Raw genomic sequence first — 20564 nt, 5'->3', positions numbered from 1 at the left:
ACCCCAGTCAGGGGAGGGGCAAACTCAGAAGGCAGCAGGGACTTGCCCCAGAGCCTGTGCAGACCTGGCTGTCTCTGACCTTCTCCTGTCCACGGGCTGACAGGGGAAGTTTATGGAGTGCTCCCTTTGTGCTTCCTGGGAGGGCTCCTGTCCGTCATGTTCTGGTAATTATGGGATGGTGACTCAGCACTGTAGTGTTGGAAAAAGGATTGCTGACAATGAGAAGTGGAGGAATGGGAAAGTGTATGAGAAGGCACTTAGATCTTTTTTGGGGGCGGGGGAGATCTTCTTAGTAGAGTCTGTTCAAAAGCTTTGCTAACTTTGAAACTTGCTCATGGATTGTGTTAAGGACTCTGGCTTTCCTGGACTTGGCTAATAAAGAATTTATTCCCTAGAAATATAAAAAAAAAAAAAAAAATAGAAGAAGAAGAAGCTAGGTACGGTAGCATATCCTGAATCCCAGCACTCAGGGAGACAGAAGCAGGTGGACCTCTGTGAGTTGGAGGCCAACCTGGTCTACAGAGCGAGTCCAGGACAGCCAACACTACACAAAGAAACCCTGTCTCAAAAAATCAAAACAAACAGAAACAGAGGAGAGTTAGAAGGGAGAAAACACTGTTAACTCTCCAGCACTGTGACAATACGCTTGAAATAATCAAGTTATAGGAAGGAGAGGTTAATTACAGATTACACTGTTTCCTAGGGTTTATCCCTGCTGCCTTGGGCCCGTGCTGAGGCCAGATATCCGGGTGGGGCCTATGGCATGGGAAACCTGTCCTTCTCCCAATGGCTGAGAAGCAAAGAACAAAAGAAGGAGCTGGGTCCTCATAGCCCCACAAAGGGCACACGCCCTGTGAGCTGACTTTTCCCACTCTGCCCATCTCTGGAAAATTCCGCTGCTTCCCAGTAGGGCCACAGGCTGTGGACCAAGCTTCTAGCATGGGGAGTATCTGGTAACTATAGCAATAACTGCTTTGGAGAAAAAACAACAGTGAAAATGAAACCCAGCGAGAAAGGCAGAGACTGCTCTTGCACGTGTTGCTGAAAGCTTAGAAATTCTGTGTTGAACAATCAGAAATACTGGTCTTCCCTCGACTTTGAATTAACATGCCCATCATTGGGACAAATTATTCCTCCAGAAACCTCAGGGTTCCCGTGAATATTAGTAGATGAAATCCATATCTATCCAGCACCTCTGTTGCTGTACCCTAGCGGGGTAAAATATAGCCAGGTAAGCAGTGTGCCGGCCGCTTACTACTCTGGTAAACCTTGACAAACCTTCCCGAAGAGGGTGAGGCAAGGCTGGTGGAGGAAGGGTCTCACTGGGCGCTGTGTCCGTGCGGTGGGTATGGCATGTTAGGTCAGACACTCACAGGAAATTGACGAGGGTGGCTCGAGGAGGTAGTGATAGCTAGCGTCCTAAGAGTAAAGGACACAGCTTTGATGATCTGTGATTACTTTGTATGTAAAGTTGTGGCAATCCTACCCCTGAGCTAAGGAGGGTGCAGTGGGAAGCTGAGTACTGTCCTTGGTACTGGTTGGGCCGCGATGTGACCGCTTCAGGTCAGGCCACCTGAAGGAGACGGTGGGTTTCTGGTTTGATTTGGAGAGGTGGTGGCAGAGGATGTATGTATGTATGTATGTATGTATGTATGTATACACATGTTTTTCTACCACTACCTGCTTATTTTTCTGACTTCTTGTTTTGCTGAGGATTTTTGTTCAGTCTTAACTACTTTGTTCTTTGCTTTCTAAAGAGAGGTAGCTCATCCTTTAGGTATGTAGTAAGTTTGTTCTGTGTGTGTGTGTGTGTGTGTGTGTTATGTGCCTGTGTATGTTTGTTATGTGTATTTTTTGTGTGTATGTGTGTTATGCATATGTATGTATATGTGTGCATTTGTGTGTGTGTATATCTATATGTGTGTATGTATATATATTTGTATATGTGTGTATATATGTATAACTATGGATGTATGGATGTGTATATGTGTATGTGTCTATGCATGAAGGTGTGTGTGTATGCGCATGTGTCTATGTGTGTGTCTGTGTGTCAGAGGTTATTGGCTGAGTTCCTCATATTTGGGTATAGCTTTCTGTGAAAGTGCTGGGGAGAAGAGGAGAGGAGAGTGTACTCACCATAGTTTAGTAAATTAGCTCCCTCTCCCCATCCTGTCTGTGGTCCCACTCTCTTCCTAAGCTTTCTATTTCTTGCTGACCACATCCCTTTTCTTCCTAGGTTCCCAAGGCTGGCACCCTACCCTTGACCACTGAAGTTCTCAAAAACCTGACAGCTCCTCCCACCCTAGAGAAGAAGCCGCAGGTGGCCTACAAGACCGAGATCATCGGGGGAGTGGTGGTGCAAACTCCCATCAGCCAGGTGCTATTGCTTGGGGCAGCTGGGGGCAGTAAGGACATGCCCACTGTGCCCAAGGACCAGCACATAGCAACAGGATGGTGGGTGGTGGTGAAGAGGGTGGCCAGGAAAATCCGGTGCAGGGTGGATGTAGTCACGGCCCATCAAGAAGTTGAAGCCATGGCATCGTGGCATCTTGCGGATGTGTGGCCTGTGTGCTTCTGCTTGGGACCCAAGCGGACAAACACTTGGAAAGCGTAAAGGACGCGGGTCTGAGGCAGGCAACAAGACTGGCACAAGTCTGCAGTAAGCCTTTCCACTCGGGCGCTTCTGCCTTCTTCTGTTCTGTGTTGTCTGTCTCCTCTTCGGGGTCTCTAGCCAGTGTCTTGCTTTGTGAAAACACTTGGTAGAGCAGTACCCAGCCGGGAGCAAAGTCAGTTCTTATCTCTTTGACAGATATTATACCAAAAAAGGCTGGAGGTGTGGTGGGAAGGCTGGGAGGAGCCGGGGCTGCGCAGGGGTGTGTCTCGGGTATTAACACTGCCGCTGTTTCCTTGTAGAATGGTGGGGATGGGCAGGAAGGGAGTGATCTGGGGTCCCACGCCTTCCTGCGGAGGTCTCAGAGCTACATCCCCACGTCAGGCTACCGTCCTTCCGCCGGGCCTCCCCTCATTAAGAGTGGCTACTGTGTGAAGCAAGGGAATGTGGTGAGTGACAGCACAGGGGCTACACGGGGGTTCTAATGACTCCTTGGAGCCAGAGGGCGTGGTTGTAGCAGAGGAGAATAGGAGGAAGAGCTGTACCCCTTTATGCTAACCACCACTGGGAACTAGCTGTTAGCACCCCTTACCCCTGGTGTGGAGAAGCCTCACTACATTCAAAGTGATGGCAAGATTTCCCTCCTTCCATTTCTCCACTCTTGCTCCTAGAAGATGAACCCATGTAGTTGTCTTAGGGTGAAGGGTTTATTCAGCTTACACTTCCATATCTTACTCCATCATTGAAGGAAGCCAGGAACTCACCCAGGGCAGGAAGCTGGAGGCAGGAGCTAATGCAGAGGCTGTGGTGGAGTGCTGCTTACTGGCTTGCTCCTCATGGCTTGCTCCTTATAGTTTGCTCAGCCTGCTTTCTTATGGAACCCAGGACCACCAGCCCAGGGATGGCACCACCTACAATGGGCTGGGCCTTCTCCATTGATCACTAATTGAGAAAATGCCCTATGGGTTTGTCTACAGCGCCATCTTACGATTGGCATTTTCTCAGTTCAGGCTCCCTCCTCTCAGATGGCTTTAGCTTCTTTCAAGTTGGCGTAAAACTGGCTGGCACGGTAGTAGCATGTGGTGGCAGCAGAGAGTGACAGTCAGCTGCTTCCCAGGTCGGAGAGTTAGATGCTTGGTCTCAGGGAAGACAGGGCTCAGATGAAGACCTGGGCCTTTCACTGACCTCACACTTCCTGTTATTTGTCCCTGGTGAAGACAGGAGCCTGGCTTCCTTGGTGCCGGGTCCCTGGGCATTTATTGTGACCATGCCAGTCCTGGCACTGGAGACCTATCCTTAATGTTCGGCTCCTTATTTTGCATTTCAGCGGAAGAGTTGGAAACGGCGCTTCTTTGCCCTCGATGACTTCACCATCTGCTACTTCAAGTGCGAGCAGGTAGGTAGTAGGTCCGGGTCCCTCCTAAGAGGTCTCAGAAACAGAATGTGCATGGGTGGAAACCAGGCCCACGCAGACTTCTAAGACCTCTTTGTCTTATCTCTGGCCAACCTGTGTCTGTTTATGATGCTATTAAAAGGACCTGGACTGCTGCCGGCCTCTGTGCAGGGAGCTTCTGTGGGAGTGAAGCCACAGAGCAGCTGCTGCATAGGTTTCTCCCCCTTGACAATGATTTTGAAACCAGGTTGGCTTTATCCAAGACTCCGAGAGAGCTGGTGAACTGGTATGGGTTACTGGGCCATCTCACAGCCTCACTTGCCCATCTTCCCTTCTTCCCCCAGGATAGAGAGCCCCTGCGCACTATACCACTCAAGGATGTTCTCAAGACTCACGAATGTCTGGTCAAGTCTGGGTAATTGCCTCTTCTTATTCATTTTGAGCAGAGCCTATGGTTGTCCCCCTTAAATCTTCCCTTGTTACCCCTTTCAGGCTTGGTTGAGGAGTCTTGCCTACAGAGCAGTGGCTCTCAGCATGTGGGTCATGATCCCTTGGGATCGAATGACCCTTTCACAGGGGTCACCTAAGACCAGCAGAAAACACAGATGTTGACTCTATGGGTCATAACAGTAGCAAAATTAACAATTGAGATGAAGTAGCAGCGACAGTAGTTTCATGGTTGGGGCGGTCACCACAACATAAGGAGCTGTATTAGAGGGTGGCAGCATTAGGTGTCTCTCGTGGCAGGGTCAGGTGTCAGGTCCTTGGTCCCAGGTTCAGTGTGGCTCAGATGGAGGCCGAGGATTTCCATTGGCTTCACGCTTACTGTTGTAGAACTTCTCAGGCCTTTCCGCCTATGTCCTTGATGTCCCATTGACACAGGCGGTGATTCACAGCACCCCTTTCTACTGCCGCCTGGCAGGCAGAACAAGTATTTTTAAGTTGTTCCTCTTTCCGCTGGGAAAGATAGCTTCTGAGAGCATGGTGCGTGGGATGATTCAGGACTTGACAAGAGAATGTCCCATCCCCCCAGTATAGACACTGGTGGAAGTGACCCTTAATAGACTCCAAGTGTATCTTTTTGGCCATGAGTCTGTAGTCTGTCCAGACCGCGTGTTTGTATCTCTCCTTCCTGTAGGTCATAAGGGGATCTCTCAACAGTAGGCATCCTGCTCTCTTGTGATAGCACGGCACAGCCCTACAGAAACACATGACCCAGGGAAGCAGGGCCAGAAATGCTGTACTGAGTGTTTCAAGTGACAGTTGTAGGGTACAGATTGCTCCTAACCCTGGAGGCCTGGAGGGCCTGTGTAGCTATGCAACTCCTTGGACATGCCAGGGCAGCTTGGAGAGGTAGGGGAGGGTCCAGCCTGGGAGTCTTGAAAACTCCCCGTACCTCTAACTCTGCCTGAGTCACACTGAACTTGAGTCAGGGAGGTGAAGTCCACAGGGAAGGCTGTGGCTTTGTGGCCTCAGCTCTGTTAGATGGTGTAGCCTCTCTGGAACCTTTGGGGGAATTCAGGACAGCTGTAAGCAATGGTTGCTGTTGAATTGGATGGAACTGAAAGCCACATGCAGCCTGGGCAGTGGATGTGAGAGGGGTAGGATTCCCCTGCTTGCCTGATTTCACCTCGTCAGTGGACCGTGGGGCTGGCTGCATTTGCATGAGCAATCTAGAAGGTTAAAAACATTTCGCCCTGTGGTAGTTAGGGTTTCTACTGCTGTTTAAAAACACCAGGACCAAAAAGCAAGGTGGGGAGGAAAGGGTCATTTGTTCTTCACTTCCATGTCACTGTTCATCATTGAAGGAAGTCAGGGCAGGAAGTCAGACAGGCCAGGAACCTGGAGGCAGGAGCTGATGCGGAGGCCACGGAGGGGTGCTGCTTACTGGATTGTTCCTCATGGCTTGCTCAGCCTGTTTTCTTACAGAACCTAGGACCACCAGCCCAGGGATGGCACCACTCACAGTGGGCTGGGCCCTCCCCCATCAATCACTAACGAAGAAAATGCTTTACAGGCTTGTCTATAGCTCAATCTTATGGAGGTGTTTTCTCCATTGAGGTTCCTTCCTCTCAGATGACTTTAGCTTATGTCAGGTTGACATAAAACTAGTCAGCACAGCCGGAACAGGGCCGTCTCTACTTAGAAGCTCAGAAAGTAGGCGTAATAGTTGGTCGGATGTACTTCAAGTGAACCATGTTGTTCGAGCTGCCTTTGGCTTTAGGGGCCAGCTCAGTAAGCATCTTTTTGTTTTTGTTTCACACACAAGGGCTGACATTCACAGTACATGACCCAAAGATTCTTTGTCTCGTCAGTGTTTGGGTCAGGTCTATCTAGTCTTAAGTGTGTTCTTCCTCTACCTGGAAGGCATGTCACCGGCCTTGTCTCTGCTGTGCTTTCATTCTAGATGACATTTCTGCCTGGGACCAGCCCTTCCTTGGCACAGGCTCTCTGTTGGCACAGCATGCCAACCTACCTGCATCTGGTCTAGCCTCCTCAGATGCTCTTCCTGGTAGCAATTGGGTCTTTACTCCCCATACAGTCCCCATAGCGACCGGATCCACACAGCAGGCCTTGAACACAGAAAACAACGTCAGCCAATTCCAGTTTGTGCTTGCTTCTTGCCTTCTGCCTGGCCAGAGTCAGGACTTCTCTTCCAGAGCCACACCCAGGTTGAGGTTCTTTTCTTTTCGAGACTATAATTTGATTACAGCATTTCTCCCTTCTCTTTTCTCCCTCCGAACCTCCAGAGTGCTGGGATTAAAGGCGTGAGCCGCCACTGCCTGGCATTTTTTCTTATTTATGTGTATGTAGACTTATCTGTGTGAATGTGTGCCACATTCGTGCAGGTACCTGTGAAGCCAGGAGAGGGTGTCAGAGCCCCTGGAACTGGAGTTACAGGTGGTTGTGAACCTCCTGATATGGGCACCGGAAGTGACCTCAGGTCCTCTGGGAGAGTAGGAAGAACTCTTAAATGCTGAGTTATCTATCCATCCTCTTTATTTTTTTTTACGCTAAACAAATTCTGTTGTGCTTGTATATCATTCATCTGCTGATGGACATCTAGGTGGCTGCCATTTCCTTGCTGTTGTGAGCAGTGCGGTTATTGCCAGCAATGTGCAGGTATCTCCATGGTAGGACATGGAGTCTTTGAGGCATCTGTCATGAGTAGTATAGTTGAGTCACATGATAGTTTTATTTTTAGTTTCTTAAGGAACCTTTGGACTGATTTCCATAATGGCTGCACCAGTTAACACCCCTCTATTAGCGAGTAAGAGTTCCTCTTTCCCCATATCTTTGCCAGCATTTGTTATCTTTTTGCTGTGGGCCATTCTGCCTGGGGTGAGATGAAATCTCAAAATAATTCGAATTTGCATTTCTCTGATGGCTGAGGATGTTAAACAGTTTTCTGGGAAGCAAATCTTAAAGTCGGCTACTCTCAATTTCTGTTTCTCCTCTTAGCTCCTTGTCCCCTGGGCCAGCACAGTGAGGCCAAGAGCTGGAACTCAGAGTCGTGGGTGGAGCTGCTGCCTGGGAGAAGGAAGGGTTTAGAAATGGTGTTAGCTCTTTTGGAAGAGGCATATTTGGACTCGAAGGGTTCTGACCTCCAGTACCTTGGACAGATAAAACTTTTAAAGTCTCTGACCTTGGACTTCCTTATCCACAGAGAGAAGTTTCAAGTTGCATTAGTGTGTGGTTGGGAAAACTGTAGGATATAATGTGCCAACAAACAACAACCAAACCAACCAAAACAACGCTCACAATGCCTAGTATAATGCTGTCTCTTTTTTTCATGCCTAGTGATCTCTTAATGAGGGACAACCTGTTTGAAATCATAACCACCTCCAGGACGTTCTACGTACAGGTAAAAGCTCGCCCCAAGACCAGCTTTCCGTCTCTGTGAATGTGGGCGAATGCCTCCCACCCTCACCCCTGCAGCCCTTGTTTTCTCTTCTCTTTTGTCCCTCACTCAGTGGTCAGTTTAGTTCCTTAGTCAGTGTCCCATTTCATCCTGAGGGGGATGCTAGCCAGAAGTTTCCCTGCTCTAGAATACTGCAAGCGGGCCAGTCAACTGTGCTGGGGCGGGGGGTGCCTCTGTGGCAGCTGCAGTCGGCTGCAGGGCTCCAGCTAAGCAGAAAAAAGGAGAACTGGAGGGTGGTTTCACTTCTGCTCTGGAGGGTATTTATAAGTCCCGCCTGTGTATGGCCATTACTGTGTGCCGAAAGGCAGAAGCACAGAGGGGCCTGTGCGGGCACAGGTGCCTAGGCAGCTGCACAGAGAAAGCCATTGTTTGGGGCTCTGACAGTTCACTTACCAGGAGCTTCCCCCGCCCCCAGAGCTGGAGCTCTCCCAGTCCCTGTGAAGTAACAGCAGCTAGCTAGGCAGATTTCCAAGCAGGGGAGAAGACATCCAGGTCCTCAGCCTGGGCTGCCCACAGCAGCCCACAGAGTGAGGATGCTGATCTGCAGCGCGAGGCCAATGGGGAATTCTGAGCCTTAAAGTGCGCAGCTTTCCCAAGCGGAGTTTGGGAGGCACCCCACTTCCTTTCTTCTCTTTCCCCGACAGAATCCCTCCCACAAAAGGATGAGGCTTCTCTCCCATAGTTTGAGCAATAGGTCCTGTGTCTACATTGTTTTTTGCTTCACAACAGCAGCCCTGCCCTGTGGGTGGACTTGGGCACCTGCAGGCCATACCCACTGGGACAGGCACATTGTCCAGGAAGAGATAGCAGAAGGAAGGCTGCAGAGCAGACTGGATCATGGAGAGGACCATCGTGCTCTTAAATCTAGCTTTCTCTGGTGCTTCTGCCATTTAGATGCCAGGTCTACCCTGGTTTAACACAAGTGTCTAGCTAGTTCCTGCAGTTGGTATTTATAGAGTATGGTCAGGGTTCTAGGCATGGTCTAAGGGTAGGGTCATGGAGTTAGACAGAACTGATCTTGAGGCTGAAATCACCACTTGGCAGAGGGGACACTGTGAGGTCCACCAGATGGTATGGTTAAGCTTTATAGTGGTGGAGAATTGGCCTAGAACATCACCAAGACTAGCCGTCAGCACACACCAGTTGAAATAACATCAAGAAGATCAGGGGATCCCTTCATGAGTGGCAGAAGGGGAAGAATCCAGATGCACCCACCACCAGCTACTTGATGAGGGAATTTAAAAACCAAACCAAACCAGGTGAGGTGGCGCTGTAATCCCAGCACTCAGGGAGGCAGAGGCAGGCGGATCTCTGTGAGTTCGAGGCCAGCCTGGTCTACAAAGCCAGTCCAGGACAGCCGAGGCTACAAGGAAAACCCCCTGTCTTGGAAGGAAAAGGAAAAAAAAAAAAAAAACAAAACCAAAAAACAATACCAAAGCAACTCTGACTACTGGAGCCAACAGTAGAATGGAAACTATCTATTGTGATTTCCTTGGGAGAAAGAGGCAGGAAGGGTGTTCTGAAGGAAGATGGTGACCAGAGGACTCATGGGAAGAGAGGGCCAGGCAAGGGAAGAGCTCCACGATAAAAGCGTGAGGAGAGGGAATGCAGAGCTGTGAGGATAGCTATGGGCGGAGAACCGCACTGCGCTGTCTGCTTTCTTAGTCAGCGTGTATTTGGTCCTTGGAGTCACAGATAAGATGAGAACAGTAGGAAACAGCTCCTGGACTTGGCCAGCTCATTTACTATTCAGAGTCTCCTTTTCCACATGTGTAAAATGGAGATGCAAAGCTCAAGCCTGGCCCTTCACATGGCCCCGAAGATTGCTTGATCCCAGGTATCTTGAAGGACAGATATGAAAAGGACGGTGAAGGACTCTAAAGGCCAATCCAAAGGCCAGGGTAGGGATCTAGGGGGTGAACTTAGATAGATGAGGGAAAGTGACGAATTTAAGAGATACAAAAGTGGCTGTGAGAAGGAGAGGGGGTCAGACAAAGATAAATCCCGGGGGTTTTGCACTGGCTGACACCTGCTCACTTCCCTGAGAGTGCAGGGGCCAAGCAGCTGTGAGGAGACATGGGCTCAGCACTAGGGTGTACCGCTTCCTTTTCTGTTACTGTGATAAAACACTGTGACCAAAAGCAACAAGGAAGAAAAGGCTTAATTTGGCGTATGGTTGAATCCATCGGGGTAGAAAAGAAATGCCATGGCAGCAGAAGCAGGAAGCGGAAAGAGAGGGAGAAAGACCTGTCCCTAGTGATAAGTTTCCTCCAGCAAGGCTCCGCCTCCTAAAGGTTCTATAACCTCCCCAAGCAGTGCCACCAGTGGTGGACCAGATAAACTGGGGACCAACTGTTCAAACACATGAGCCTATGGGAGACTTTTCTCAGGCAGACCATGACATAGGGATAGGTACTGAGTTTACTGTGTCTGTGGAAAATCCAACAGTACACCTTGTGATGACTGTAACCTCGATGATGTTTGTCAGGTTAATGACTAAGTAAATGCTTGTCAAGTGAATGGTGCACAGCAGGAAATGATCTGGGAGACAGGAGGCTCAACCAAAACTGTTCAGAAGGCGGTGCGTCATCTCACAGGGACCAGCATTTCCCAGAGCCCTGACCATTTCTCTACTCTTTCCCTTCTGCTCCCCAAATTTCTAAGCGTGAAGGACACTAGCATCACCCTGGATACATAAATGGGTGAAGATCAAATCCACCTGTAACACGTGGCTTAAAGAGAATGGTGTTTCAGAGAAGGGTGGATGAAAAACCAGTGTTGTTGACTCACTTAGAAGTTACAACTATACACTCATGACAAATTGACAAAATATCTCATGAAAATAACTCTTCTTCTAAAAATAGCAAGAGTAACGTTTTTTCCTGTTTCTGTGGATCGCCTTAATGGCTAGTGCATAGAAAACAGCAGAAATCCTTGCTTCACAGTGCTGTCTGTGTCCATGTATTACTTTGAGGAACTTGAAAATCTGGCCTTATGCAAATAAGTATTTGGACAAAGGACTATTTCAGTATGTCCTTTTAGATAATTTCAGGCATTTATTTTTTTGTTTCTCACCAGACCTTGAAAAAACAGTGATTTCTTAATATTTAGGTGCAATGTGGAATCTGTAGCCTTATGCATACATTTGCATATGCATAACTAAGATCCACTGGCCACCATTAGAGAAGATATTTTTTACCCATAGTTTGTACTCATCATTTGGAAAATACTACTCTCCCCAGGCTGTGCAGATCCTTGGAATGTTGACATGTGTTATTATGTAATATTTTAAAAGTCACATTTATTAATGTCATTAGTGAAGTCTTTGAGTATGGAAGGATGTTGAGATCATGCAACAGAGGTGAGTTTTCCAAAATTCTGTTTTGCTTTAAGAGCTCAATATTGGCTGTTGGCAAAAAGAAATGATATTTCCTTGGCATCACTGACTCATTTTTTATATAAAATCTGCAAAATACCTGCCTTTAAATAAATTGGACTCATAGTTTTTATGTCAGTTGTTTATTTTAAAGAAAAATAACCATGTTTTATGGAAAAGGTGGGGAAAGTGTTCTGCAGGGCCAGAGGTTTGACCCAATGTACTCAAGTGACCTGCTTTCTGACCTCCCTCAGTCGTGCATAGTAGGTCTGCATGAATCTTCCATCCAGCCTCAGGATCTAGGAGAGCGAGGCTAGCCAACAGAGTGACGCAGGGAAAAGGGCTCTGTTTGCAGAGAAGGACCGTATCCGGACTGTGTCTGATGACTTGGACGGTAGATGCTTTGGCTTAGGTTCCGTCTGCACTCTGTGGCCTCTCACGCTGTAGCACTGTCTTTGCAGTTCATGAAAAGCAGCTGCCGTTGCTCTTATATCTCAGGGACACTGGGGACCAGTAGCTAGCTGGCAGCGCATCACTTAGTTCTCCATGATCAGTGCCTCGTCTCCCATCTGACCACAAGGAGATAGAAACTTAAAGGTAAACGATTCATTCAGGATCATGAACCCAGGGAGTTACGGAGCCAATTGAGAGGTACTTGGTACTCAAGCAAGACTTACTTGTGTTCAGAATGGCCAGGCCTAGGCCCTAAGCTGTAAGCAGCGGTTCTCAAACTTCCCAAGGCTGCGACCCTTTATCATAGTTCCTCATGTTGAGGTTTCCCCAGCTGTAAAAATCTTTTTTTGCTACTTCATAACTGTAATTTCACTACACTTATGAATCATAGTGTAAATATCTGATGTGTGACCCCCCAGAGTGGTGGTAACCCACAGGTTAAGAACTGCTGTGTAAAGGATGTATTTACTGTAAAGGATAGAGCCACCACCAGAAAGAAAATCGCCTTTGACCAACTTATGGCGACTGGGTATGTTGGAGGATGGATTTTGGTGACCAGATCCAGGCAGTAATCAGGCATCCGCTGGGTGGAAATGGTACTGAAGCAGGATCGGCAGGCAGACATTTCTAAGTTCCGAGCAAGGGTTCAAGGTGAGATTTCGGAGCTGGGCTGCAGCTCAGTGGTTTAGCACTTGCCTGGAATGTGGAAAGTTCTGGTTTCAATCTCTGGCATTCCCCAGACATAATTCGAACTTCAATCCTTGGAATATATAGTAGGGGTCTTTGTCACACTGGGCCCGGGGTACGGCAGTTTATCAACGGGAGGGTTTGTGGCTAGAAGTGAGAACTATGGTGAAATGCTCTTCAGCTCACTTGTCAGAACGAGGCTGCTGTGCCAGAACAGCAGCGCTGGCAAGTGTGACAAGGAGGCGCTGAGCTGGAACTCTTGGATAGTTGCTGCATAACTTGGACTCTGAGGTGAAGGCTACAACCTAGAACAGTGGTTCTCAACCTGTGGGTCGTGACCCCTTCGGTTTTCAAATGACTCTTACACAGGGGTCACTGAGGACCATTGAAAATATAAGATATTTACATTACAGTTCATAACTGTAACAAAATTACAGTTACGAAGTAGCAATGAAAATAATGTTACGGTTGGGGTGTGTCACAACAGAAAGAACAGTATTAAAAAGGGCGGCAGCGTTAAGGTTGGAAACCCCTAACCTAGAACTATGTAATGCATAATTTACACAGTTATCCACCGTGGGGCTGTCTCTAAAGATGGGATTGGCTCATTGGGAAAGGAAGAAGTTGGGAATTGAAGGAAGAAGAAGGACCTGCTGGAGATGTAGGGGAAACCGCAATTAGCAGAGGGCGATAGTAGATGTCTTTTGTTGATGTCTGCCATAACTCACGGCGTGTGTGTAGGGCTGGACTCATCACTCAGGCTCAGAAAGATGCTCCCTGGACTGCAGTAAAACCACAGGCTGAATGAATTCATTTCAAAACTTTGTTCCTGTCTTCTTATCAACTGCCATCAAGGGCAGAAACCAACGCACACAAGAGCAGGGCAGGAAGCAAGAAGGGGCATGTGGCCTTTTCCTTTCACTCTGCTCAGTGGTGGCACTTTTTGGTTTCCTGATAGGACACCTGGGCTGGGTGGACCTCAGCGCTGAAAAATAGTATTTCTTTCTTATATGGAAACAACCGCAATGCTTGCTTTTCTATTCGACTAATATTTTTAAAATGAATGTACGTGCTAGGCATGGTGGCGCACACCTTTAATCCCAGGACTCTGGGAGGCAGAGGCAGGCAGATCGCTGTGAGGCCAGCCTGGTCTACAAAGTGAGTCTAGGACAGCCGAGGCTACACAGAGAAACCCTGTCTTAAAAAACAAACAAACAAACAAACAAAAGACTGTATATGTCTGTGTGTTGTATGTGTCCATGTATGTGTGGAGCACATGCCTGTGATGTACATGCAGAGGCCAGAGGAGGACGCCAATGACTTTGTCTATTGGATGGCGAAAGCTTTCTCTAAAATCATTTTACTTGGTGTGTATGGGTGTCTTGCCTTCATGTATGCCTGTGTGCCACGTGTGTGCCTGGTAGCCGCAGAGACTAGAAGAGGGTGTGGATCGAGTGGGACTAGAATGACTAGACAGTTGTGAGCCACCATGTGGGTGCTGAGAATCAAATCTGGGCTCTCTAAAAAACAGCCAGTGCTCTTCGCTGTGGAGCCCTCTCTCCAGGCCCTCTACTTTGTGATTTGAGACAGCTTCTCACAGAACCTGAAACTGACATTCCACCCAGGCATGCAGCCTAGCCAGTGAGCCCCCAGAATCCACCTGTTTGTGTCCTGTTGGGGGATGGTACAGACAGGTGCAGATGCTCAGGTTTTATATGTGCCCTGGTTCAAACTCGGGTCCTCTTGCTCACACAGCAGCACTCTTAGCCACTGAGCTCTCTCTCCAGCCCTCATAAAAATAACTTTGAAATAAAAAGGTAAAACAGTAGCTAAAGCTACGGAAGGCGTTTTACAAAATATGCTTTCCTTTCATATGATATCAATCGCAGTATCTGCTTTTTTTTTTTTTATTTAAGATAATCTTTTCTCCATCAAATATGTTATCCTGTTTGATCCTTTTTAAATGTTGGCTCACTGCTGGTTCTAGAACCCAGAGCTTTGCCTGTGCTAGGCAAGTGCCCTGCCACCAAGTCCCAGCCCAGACTGTGATTGGTTAGGGTGGAGTTGTATGTAATTTGAATAAGTCCATGATGGTGAAATGTATTGGTATTGCTGTGTAGCCCTGGCCAGCCTGGGGATCGCTATATGAATGAGGCTGGTCTAGAACCCACCTGTCTCTGCCTCCTGAGTGTGGAGATTAAAGGCATGTGCCACCTTTAATGGGCCACAGGGGTGGAATTTCAGATTTGTTTGCTTTCCTCTCACCATAGAATAGCACAAATAGCAGTCAGCGCTAAGACGTGGAGAGCCCAGTGGACCGGGCACATTCCTCCACCGAATATGTGTTCTCGTTTGATCCTTTTTAAATTTTGGCTTGCCACTTGTTCCAGAAGCGGTTCTACCACTTGCCTAGGAATGCCAATAGCAGAACTTCACAATTTATTTAGTTCTCCTTTAGGCCTGTCTGGGGCACGTGCTGTCTCTCGTCCTGATCTTAGAAAAAAGTCTGGATACTGAATTCTGGCTACCTTCTTTGGACCTGGGATATATTTGTCTTTTTTCTTGGAAAGCTACCAGACTGCCAAGTAGCCAAAAGGAAGCAAGGGAGAGCAAGCATGCCTAAGTTAGCAGGTGTGTGCTCCACCAGCCCTGTCATTCCTTTTGACCTCATGCCTTTGTTGGTGTGTGCCGTGCCGCACACCGATAACCAGAGGGGCTTTGTTTTGGGGTGAAAGGAAGGGATAGTAATGCAAGCTTGGGGGCAAACAAGGAAAACAATGAAAACCAAAGCGGTCCTGTTTTATCGTGGTAGAATTGAAAGAGGTTGGGGGGGGCGCTTAGGGACTGGGTGCTCTTGCCTGCACAGCACACGTACACACAAACACACACACATGCACACACACACACACACACACAAGTTCTGTGTTTGGGTGAACAGCTCTGGGAAGATGGTAGGACCAAGGAGGAGCGTCGTCTTGTTTCCCTCTGTAACTGTCTGTATTCATTTGCATTCTTCCTTCCAACCGCTGGGAGGCGCCCAGAGGCTCTGCCTGCAGGAGCCAACCCGCCTCTGTCTCCTCTTTCCACGGAGAGGCTGCTGCCCTCTTCTGGGGTTATGAGGGTTTTTTTTTTTTTTTCCCTAGGGGAAATGCTTCTCTCAGTTGTGCTATTGAGTTCTTCAGCTTAGTTCTTACTCCAAGGCTGGGGTGAATTTTTAGGACAGACCCACTTAGCTTGGGCTTTGAGAAAGGTCCTGTAGACCTTGGAGGGTCTTCAGAGGCAGCTTGTTTTATTGGAATTTAAAGGAGTTTCCTGTTCAAATGATTATGGGATTGATGAAGAGAGTGGCGTCTAGACCAGCCTCAAACGTGGGTCTCATTTTCTTTTGGTGTGAAAACTAGGGTGATGGGTTTAGTCAGAAGATGAGAAACTAGGCTGTCCCCTCCCCCGTAGCCCCCCTCTTTTGGGGGCAGCTTAACATTGAACAGTTTTAGTTATTGGGCATCAGGAGAGAGCTTGCCGGGTGAATATGTCCTCAAAAGTCCCCAAGCCACTGGGCTACATGGTTTCCAAGATCCTTGTGAGCCGTGATGTGATTTCATGAACTGGAGCCCGAGACTTGGAAGCCGAAGTCACATGCCAAAAAATGTGTGTAAGTGTTGTGGATGTTTTGCAGGCGGACAGCCCTGAAGACATGCACAGCTGGATCCAGGAGATCGGAGCAGCTGTCCAGGCCCTCAAGTGCCACCCCAGAGTATGTCACTTCCTCCCTGAGCCACAGTGTCAGCTTAAAGATAAATTAAACTTCGAATGGCCGTGTTTTATTTGGTTATGTAGGCAGGCAGCCCGGCCGCGGATGCAGCTGAGCTGTAGGCTGGCTCAGTTGTTTTTCTCTCTCTGCTATGTGGGTACATTGCCCCTCCCCACCCCCTGGTTTGACATGAGGCTCGACAGAGACATGAAGTTTCTGATGTGACTTACAAGTCCAGTGTCAGGCAGATCCTCAAACACGTGGAGTGAATTCTGCTTAATGTCTTTAAAAAAAATATGTGTATATTTACTTATTTTTTGAATAGGAGGGTCTTGCTGTATGGCCCAGACTAGCTCACACCGCCCTCCTGGCTTAGCATCTTGGGAAGCTGGAACTGTAGCTGTCCCCGACTTCCATGCATTTACTTGAGTTTTGTAGCCAAGTGTCCCTGTTGGAGTTGGTGATCCTGGGTGGGTGCTTTTCCTGAGATTTTGGGATACACCCTGTAAGGAAGACCCCTTACTTCATCTTTTTCTCCTCTTTCTGCTTCTAGGAACCATCCTTTTCTAGATCCATTTCTTTGACTCGACCTGGAAGTTCCAGCCTTGCAAGCGGGCCTAACTCCATCTTGTCAAGGAGGCGGCCTCCCCCAGCGGAAGAAAAAAGAGCCCTCTGTAAGGCCCCCTCCGTGGCCTCCTCCTGGCAACCCTGGACGCCTGTCCCCCAGCCTGGGGAAAAGCTGTTGTCAGCAGAGAACGCTGCAGGGGACCCTTTATTCATGCCTCACCCCGGGGAGAGCAACACCACAGGGGTGCTGGCCAGCTCTCGAGTCAGGCACAGGTCGGAGCCCCAGCACCCCAAGGAGAAGCCATTTGTGTTCAACCTGGATGACGAAAACATACGGACCTCTGACGTGTGACGCGCAGTGTTTTGGCATGCAGGAGAGGCAGGGCTGTGACTCATCTTCTCTGCCATGGTGGAGGACAGAGGCTAATGGCACTTGCAGTGGAGGCCCCATCCATCTGGCTTTGCTTCTGTTATTATCGGCAGTTTATTTAACAGGGGACAGTTACCAGGTTAGACCCACATACGCCATTACTTCTCGAGAGACCTCCTTCCCCCAGGATCCCTAGTGAGGGGTTAGTTTTAATACTTCCCGTCTGGAGGAGGTTAGACTCTAGTTTCACCCCTAACCGTTTTTCCCCCCTCTTCTATATCTGTTATCTTCTTGGCTTTGTTTCTGGTCTGTGTAGAGGATCTCAGGATACGAGCTGGTTTCATCTGCCCCTGTTGGCTGGCTGAAGCCTGGGGATCAGGCAGAGGGTGACCACCGGGTGTGGGAGGCTCAGGTAACGTCTGGACTGGGATCCCTCTGAGAGGAGTCATTAGGCTCTGGCGAGCACAGCAGAGTGAACTTTGGAGAGTCTACCCAGGCAGTCCCTTCAGGGCACCTCCCAGAGGGGACTTCTTGTGAGTCATGAGGGCTAATTAAGCTGCCACAGTCACTTGTGGGAATGGCGCTGTCCTCTTGATGCTCTGTGATCCCAAATGCTGCAGGCTGGGGGGGCAGAGCCACCAGTCTGTTTTCTGTGTCAGGCCCCGAGGATGGGGTAGTCAGTGTTAAGTGTGATGACTGCAGAGACAGGAACAGGCGTTTCTGTTGAAACCATGTTGAGTGTGTGTGATGGTTAAGTGTAGAGTGGTTTCTCTGTAGGTGTGTGTGGGGGGTATGTATGGTGTGTGTGCAAGTGTATGTGTGTCTGTGTGTTAGAGCAATCTCTATCTCAGAGCCTTAGATTTATATAAACGAGCTATGGAGAGGAGACAGGTGACTGTTCATTCCAGTGAGCATCCTTGACCCATGTTTTCCAGACAGGAGAATGGTAGTTCTTTGACACGGCGAATCTTGTGAGTCGCTGTTTCACAGATGTTTCAGGACGGGCCAACTTTTGTCTAGTGTTAACTGCTGGTGTAGTGCACCCTGCTGACTTGCTTTTTCAGACTTTAAATGAAACCATGCATACAGCGTGGGTGAGACTGATGAGATCTGATAAGATCACACGCACTCACCAGTGGAGAGACACAGAGACACGACAATGATTCTATTTTTCATGGAATAGAAACTGGGAATGAAGAAATTGAATCAGAGGCTGGATTGCTGGCTAGAGATTTCCTGGGTTCTAGAAGAGTTTAGAAGATTAGATTTCCACCCAAAATTGAGGGTGTAGCTCTTTCCATTGGGCAAGATACTATTTTCAGTGCCTTTGGGAGTATTTGTCTATCAACCTTAAGTGAATTACCGGAAAATTATGGCCATTTCTTACAGGGAGAGAGGACGTGGCTCATTCCTATCCTGTAACTTTAATCAGCTGGATAAATTAACCATAATTTAATTAGAAATGTGTAGCTTTCTTCTAAGAAGGGGCTAGGAGGCATTTTTTCTTAAGCCAGCTGCTACTCTTTGTGTCCATAGTTAATGTAAAAGCAGAAACAGGCATAACACTCCGCAGTGTGAGAGGAACTATGTCCCTTCCAATGTGACTGTCACCCTGGATCTGGTGTCACACTGGACTCCTGAGCTTAGTGTGTGGGAGCTGTCCCCCACTTCAAGTTTGGCCTTGTGTTCCTGATCTGAAAAACCCAAACCACTGGGTCTTTTTCTCTTTTGCTGTTCACAATCTTGTTTCCCTCCACCCCCTACTTTTTAAAAAAAGAATCTTTGTGTATTTTGGTTTTTATGGATTGGGGATTATTTATTTATGAGTGATCAAGGTTACAGCCTACTTCAAAACCCAGCACCCTTTGTCTTTCTCTAGAAAATTCTTTGGCCGCTCAGCAGAATGACTCAATGTGAGATGAGGAACTAATGAAAATAAGTCAGTAACTCCTGAAAGGCTTTAAACATGGCCTGACTCACGGAAATGATGTCATCCTTTGGCGTTTAAATTGCAAAATCTGTGTGCCCTTCTCCTAGGGCTAGGCGATTACTCTACATCAAGTGGTCATCATAGAAAGTTGACAGGTTTCAGTGTGTATAGATTGTGTTAGATTAAACACAATGCAGTTTGCATTATGTAAATAAAGGGAAAGTACAGAGTTTCCATGACCCTAACTGGCCAATAAAAATATGGGACTTCCAACTTAAAACACTGGTAACACAGTTTTGGTGTCCTGAAAATACAGTTATCTCTGTGAAGCCCCAAAACATTCAATTCCCAAGTTTTATTTCAGAGGTCCTTTTCTATCTGCATTTCTGGCCAGTTTTATAACTAATTCCCATCCCCCTTTAACTTGTGTTTTTGCTGGAGTCTTGATATGTAGTCCAGGCTAGCTTCAAACTGGTAATCCTCCTGCCTCAGCCTCTTGAGTGCTTGGATTACAAGCATGTGCTACCATCCACCCTACCGAAGAATTTTAATGGGAGCCAAAGATGGTGCCTCAACCTTTAGCTTTCAGTGTACAAAATAAAGCCCTGTGGGGGAGAAGTGGGGTGTGATGCTGTGTAGGTTTGTGGTTAAGCACAGAATGTGGATAGTTTAAAAGGGATTTCTAGATTGTAAAAGGTACTACATTGTATTTGTGGAATAAAAACAGCTTCTATAAAGCTTCCGAGGCATAGCTCTTGGTTAGCTGAAGGACTCACCATCCATTTTTCTTGAGAGGTTTCATGGACTTGCTTACCCAAGGTCAGGTGATGGTAAGAATGGCATGCCTTTTTCATTCCATGAGGCCGTGGGAGACCACAGCCTGGAGAGGGACCGCTTCCAAGTAGAACGCTGAGCTCCTGAGGACAGGTTTGAGGTCCAGCACCCTAGTTTACTGGAAGCAAATTGGTTTTATTCTGTTTCCCCTTTTAAGAATACACACATGCTCTCCTCAGGACTAAAATGACCCTCTAAACAAGTAACCGGCCAGTTGGTGTGAGTCTGCTTTCGGGGCCAACCAAACAGCCGTGTCTGGTAGGTGGCAAAAGGCAGTGTTTTGGAAGTTAAGCTTCCCGTGTCACCTCTTTTAACTTTGATTTTTTTTCCCTCCAAAATCTGTTTTCCTCAGTCCCCCGTTCTCTCTGTGTGTTATTGCCTGTCAGGGTCAATTACAGTCACTCATACTAGGTAGGCTTTGAATAAAGTATTTGGCAAAAACACAGCGTGACCCTTGGCGCTCGGTTTATGAAGGTGTGGCATGCCCCGTCTGAGCCAGTGTTTGAGCCGTGAAACACCTCCCGCAAGCACTGAGCTTAGCGCATGGAAACTCCAGCTTCTTGCGTTGTATGATCTCCTAATTGGTATGTAGCAAAACGTAATTTTCTAAAACTGTTTGGTTGCTTGTTTTGTAATAAAATAATGTGAAATATGAAATCTGGTTGTGTGT

General features: G+C 47.8%; 1 protein-coding gene across 4 annotated transcripts in view; it reads left to right on the top strand.

Annotated features, from left to right (window-relative positions):
• Plekha2 (pleckstrin homology domain containing A2) overlaps positions 1-20551 on the top strand; it is a 58526-nt gene extending 37975 nt beyond the window's left edge. For all 4 annotated transcript variants that reach the window (XM_021657378.2, XM_021657379.2, XM_021657380.2 and 1 more), the window contains exons 6-12: positions 2237-2377; positions 2914-3060; positions 3939-4007; positions 4349-4419; positions 7806-7869; positions 16119-16196; positions 16747-20551. In XM_021657378.2, coding sequence (XP_021513053.1) covers positions 2237-2377; positions 2914-3060; positions 3939-4007; positions 4349-4419; positions 7806-7869; positions 16119-16196; positions 16747-17112 — 936 coding nt within the window. In that variant the 3' untranslated portion in view covers positions 17113-20551. The remainder of the gene's footprint in view (positions 1-2236; positions 2378-2913; positions 3061-3938; positions 4008-4348; positions 4420-7805; positions 7870-16118; positions 16197-16746) is intronic.
• Positions 20552-20564: the final 13 nt, after the last annotated feature.

Source organism: Meriones unguiculatus, chromosome 4 (assembly GCF_030254825.1).
Source record: "Meriones unguiculatus strain TT.TT164.6M chromosome 4, Bangor_MerUng_6.1, whole genome shotgun sequence".
Taxonomy (NCBI): Eukaryota; Metazoa; Chordata; class Mammalia; order Rodentia; family Muridae; genus Meriones; species Meriones unguiculatus.
This window is presented reverse-complemented; position numbering and strand designations above follow the sequence as displayed.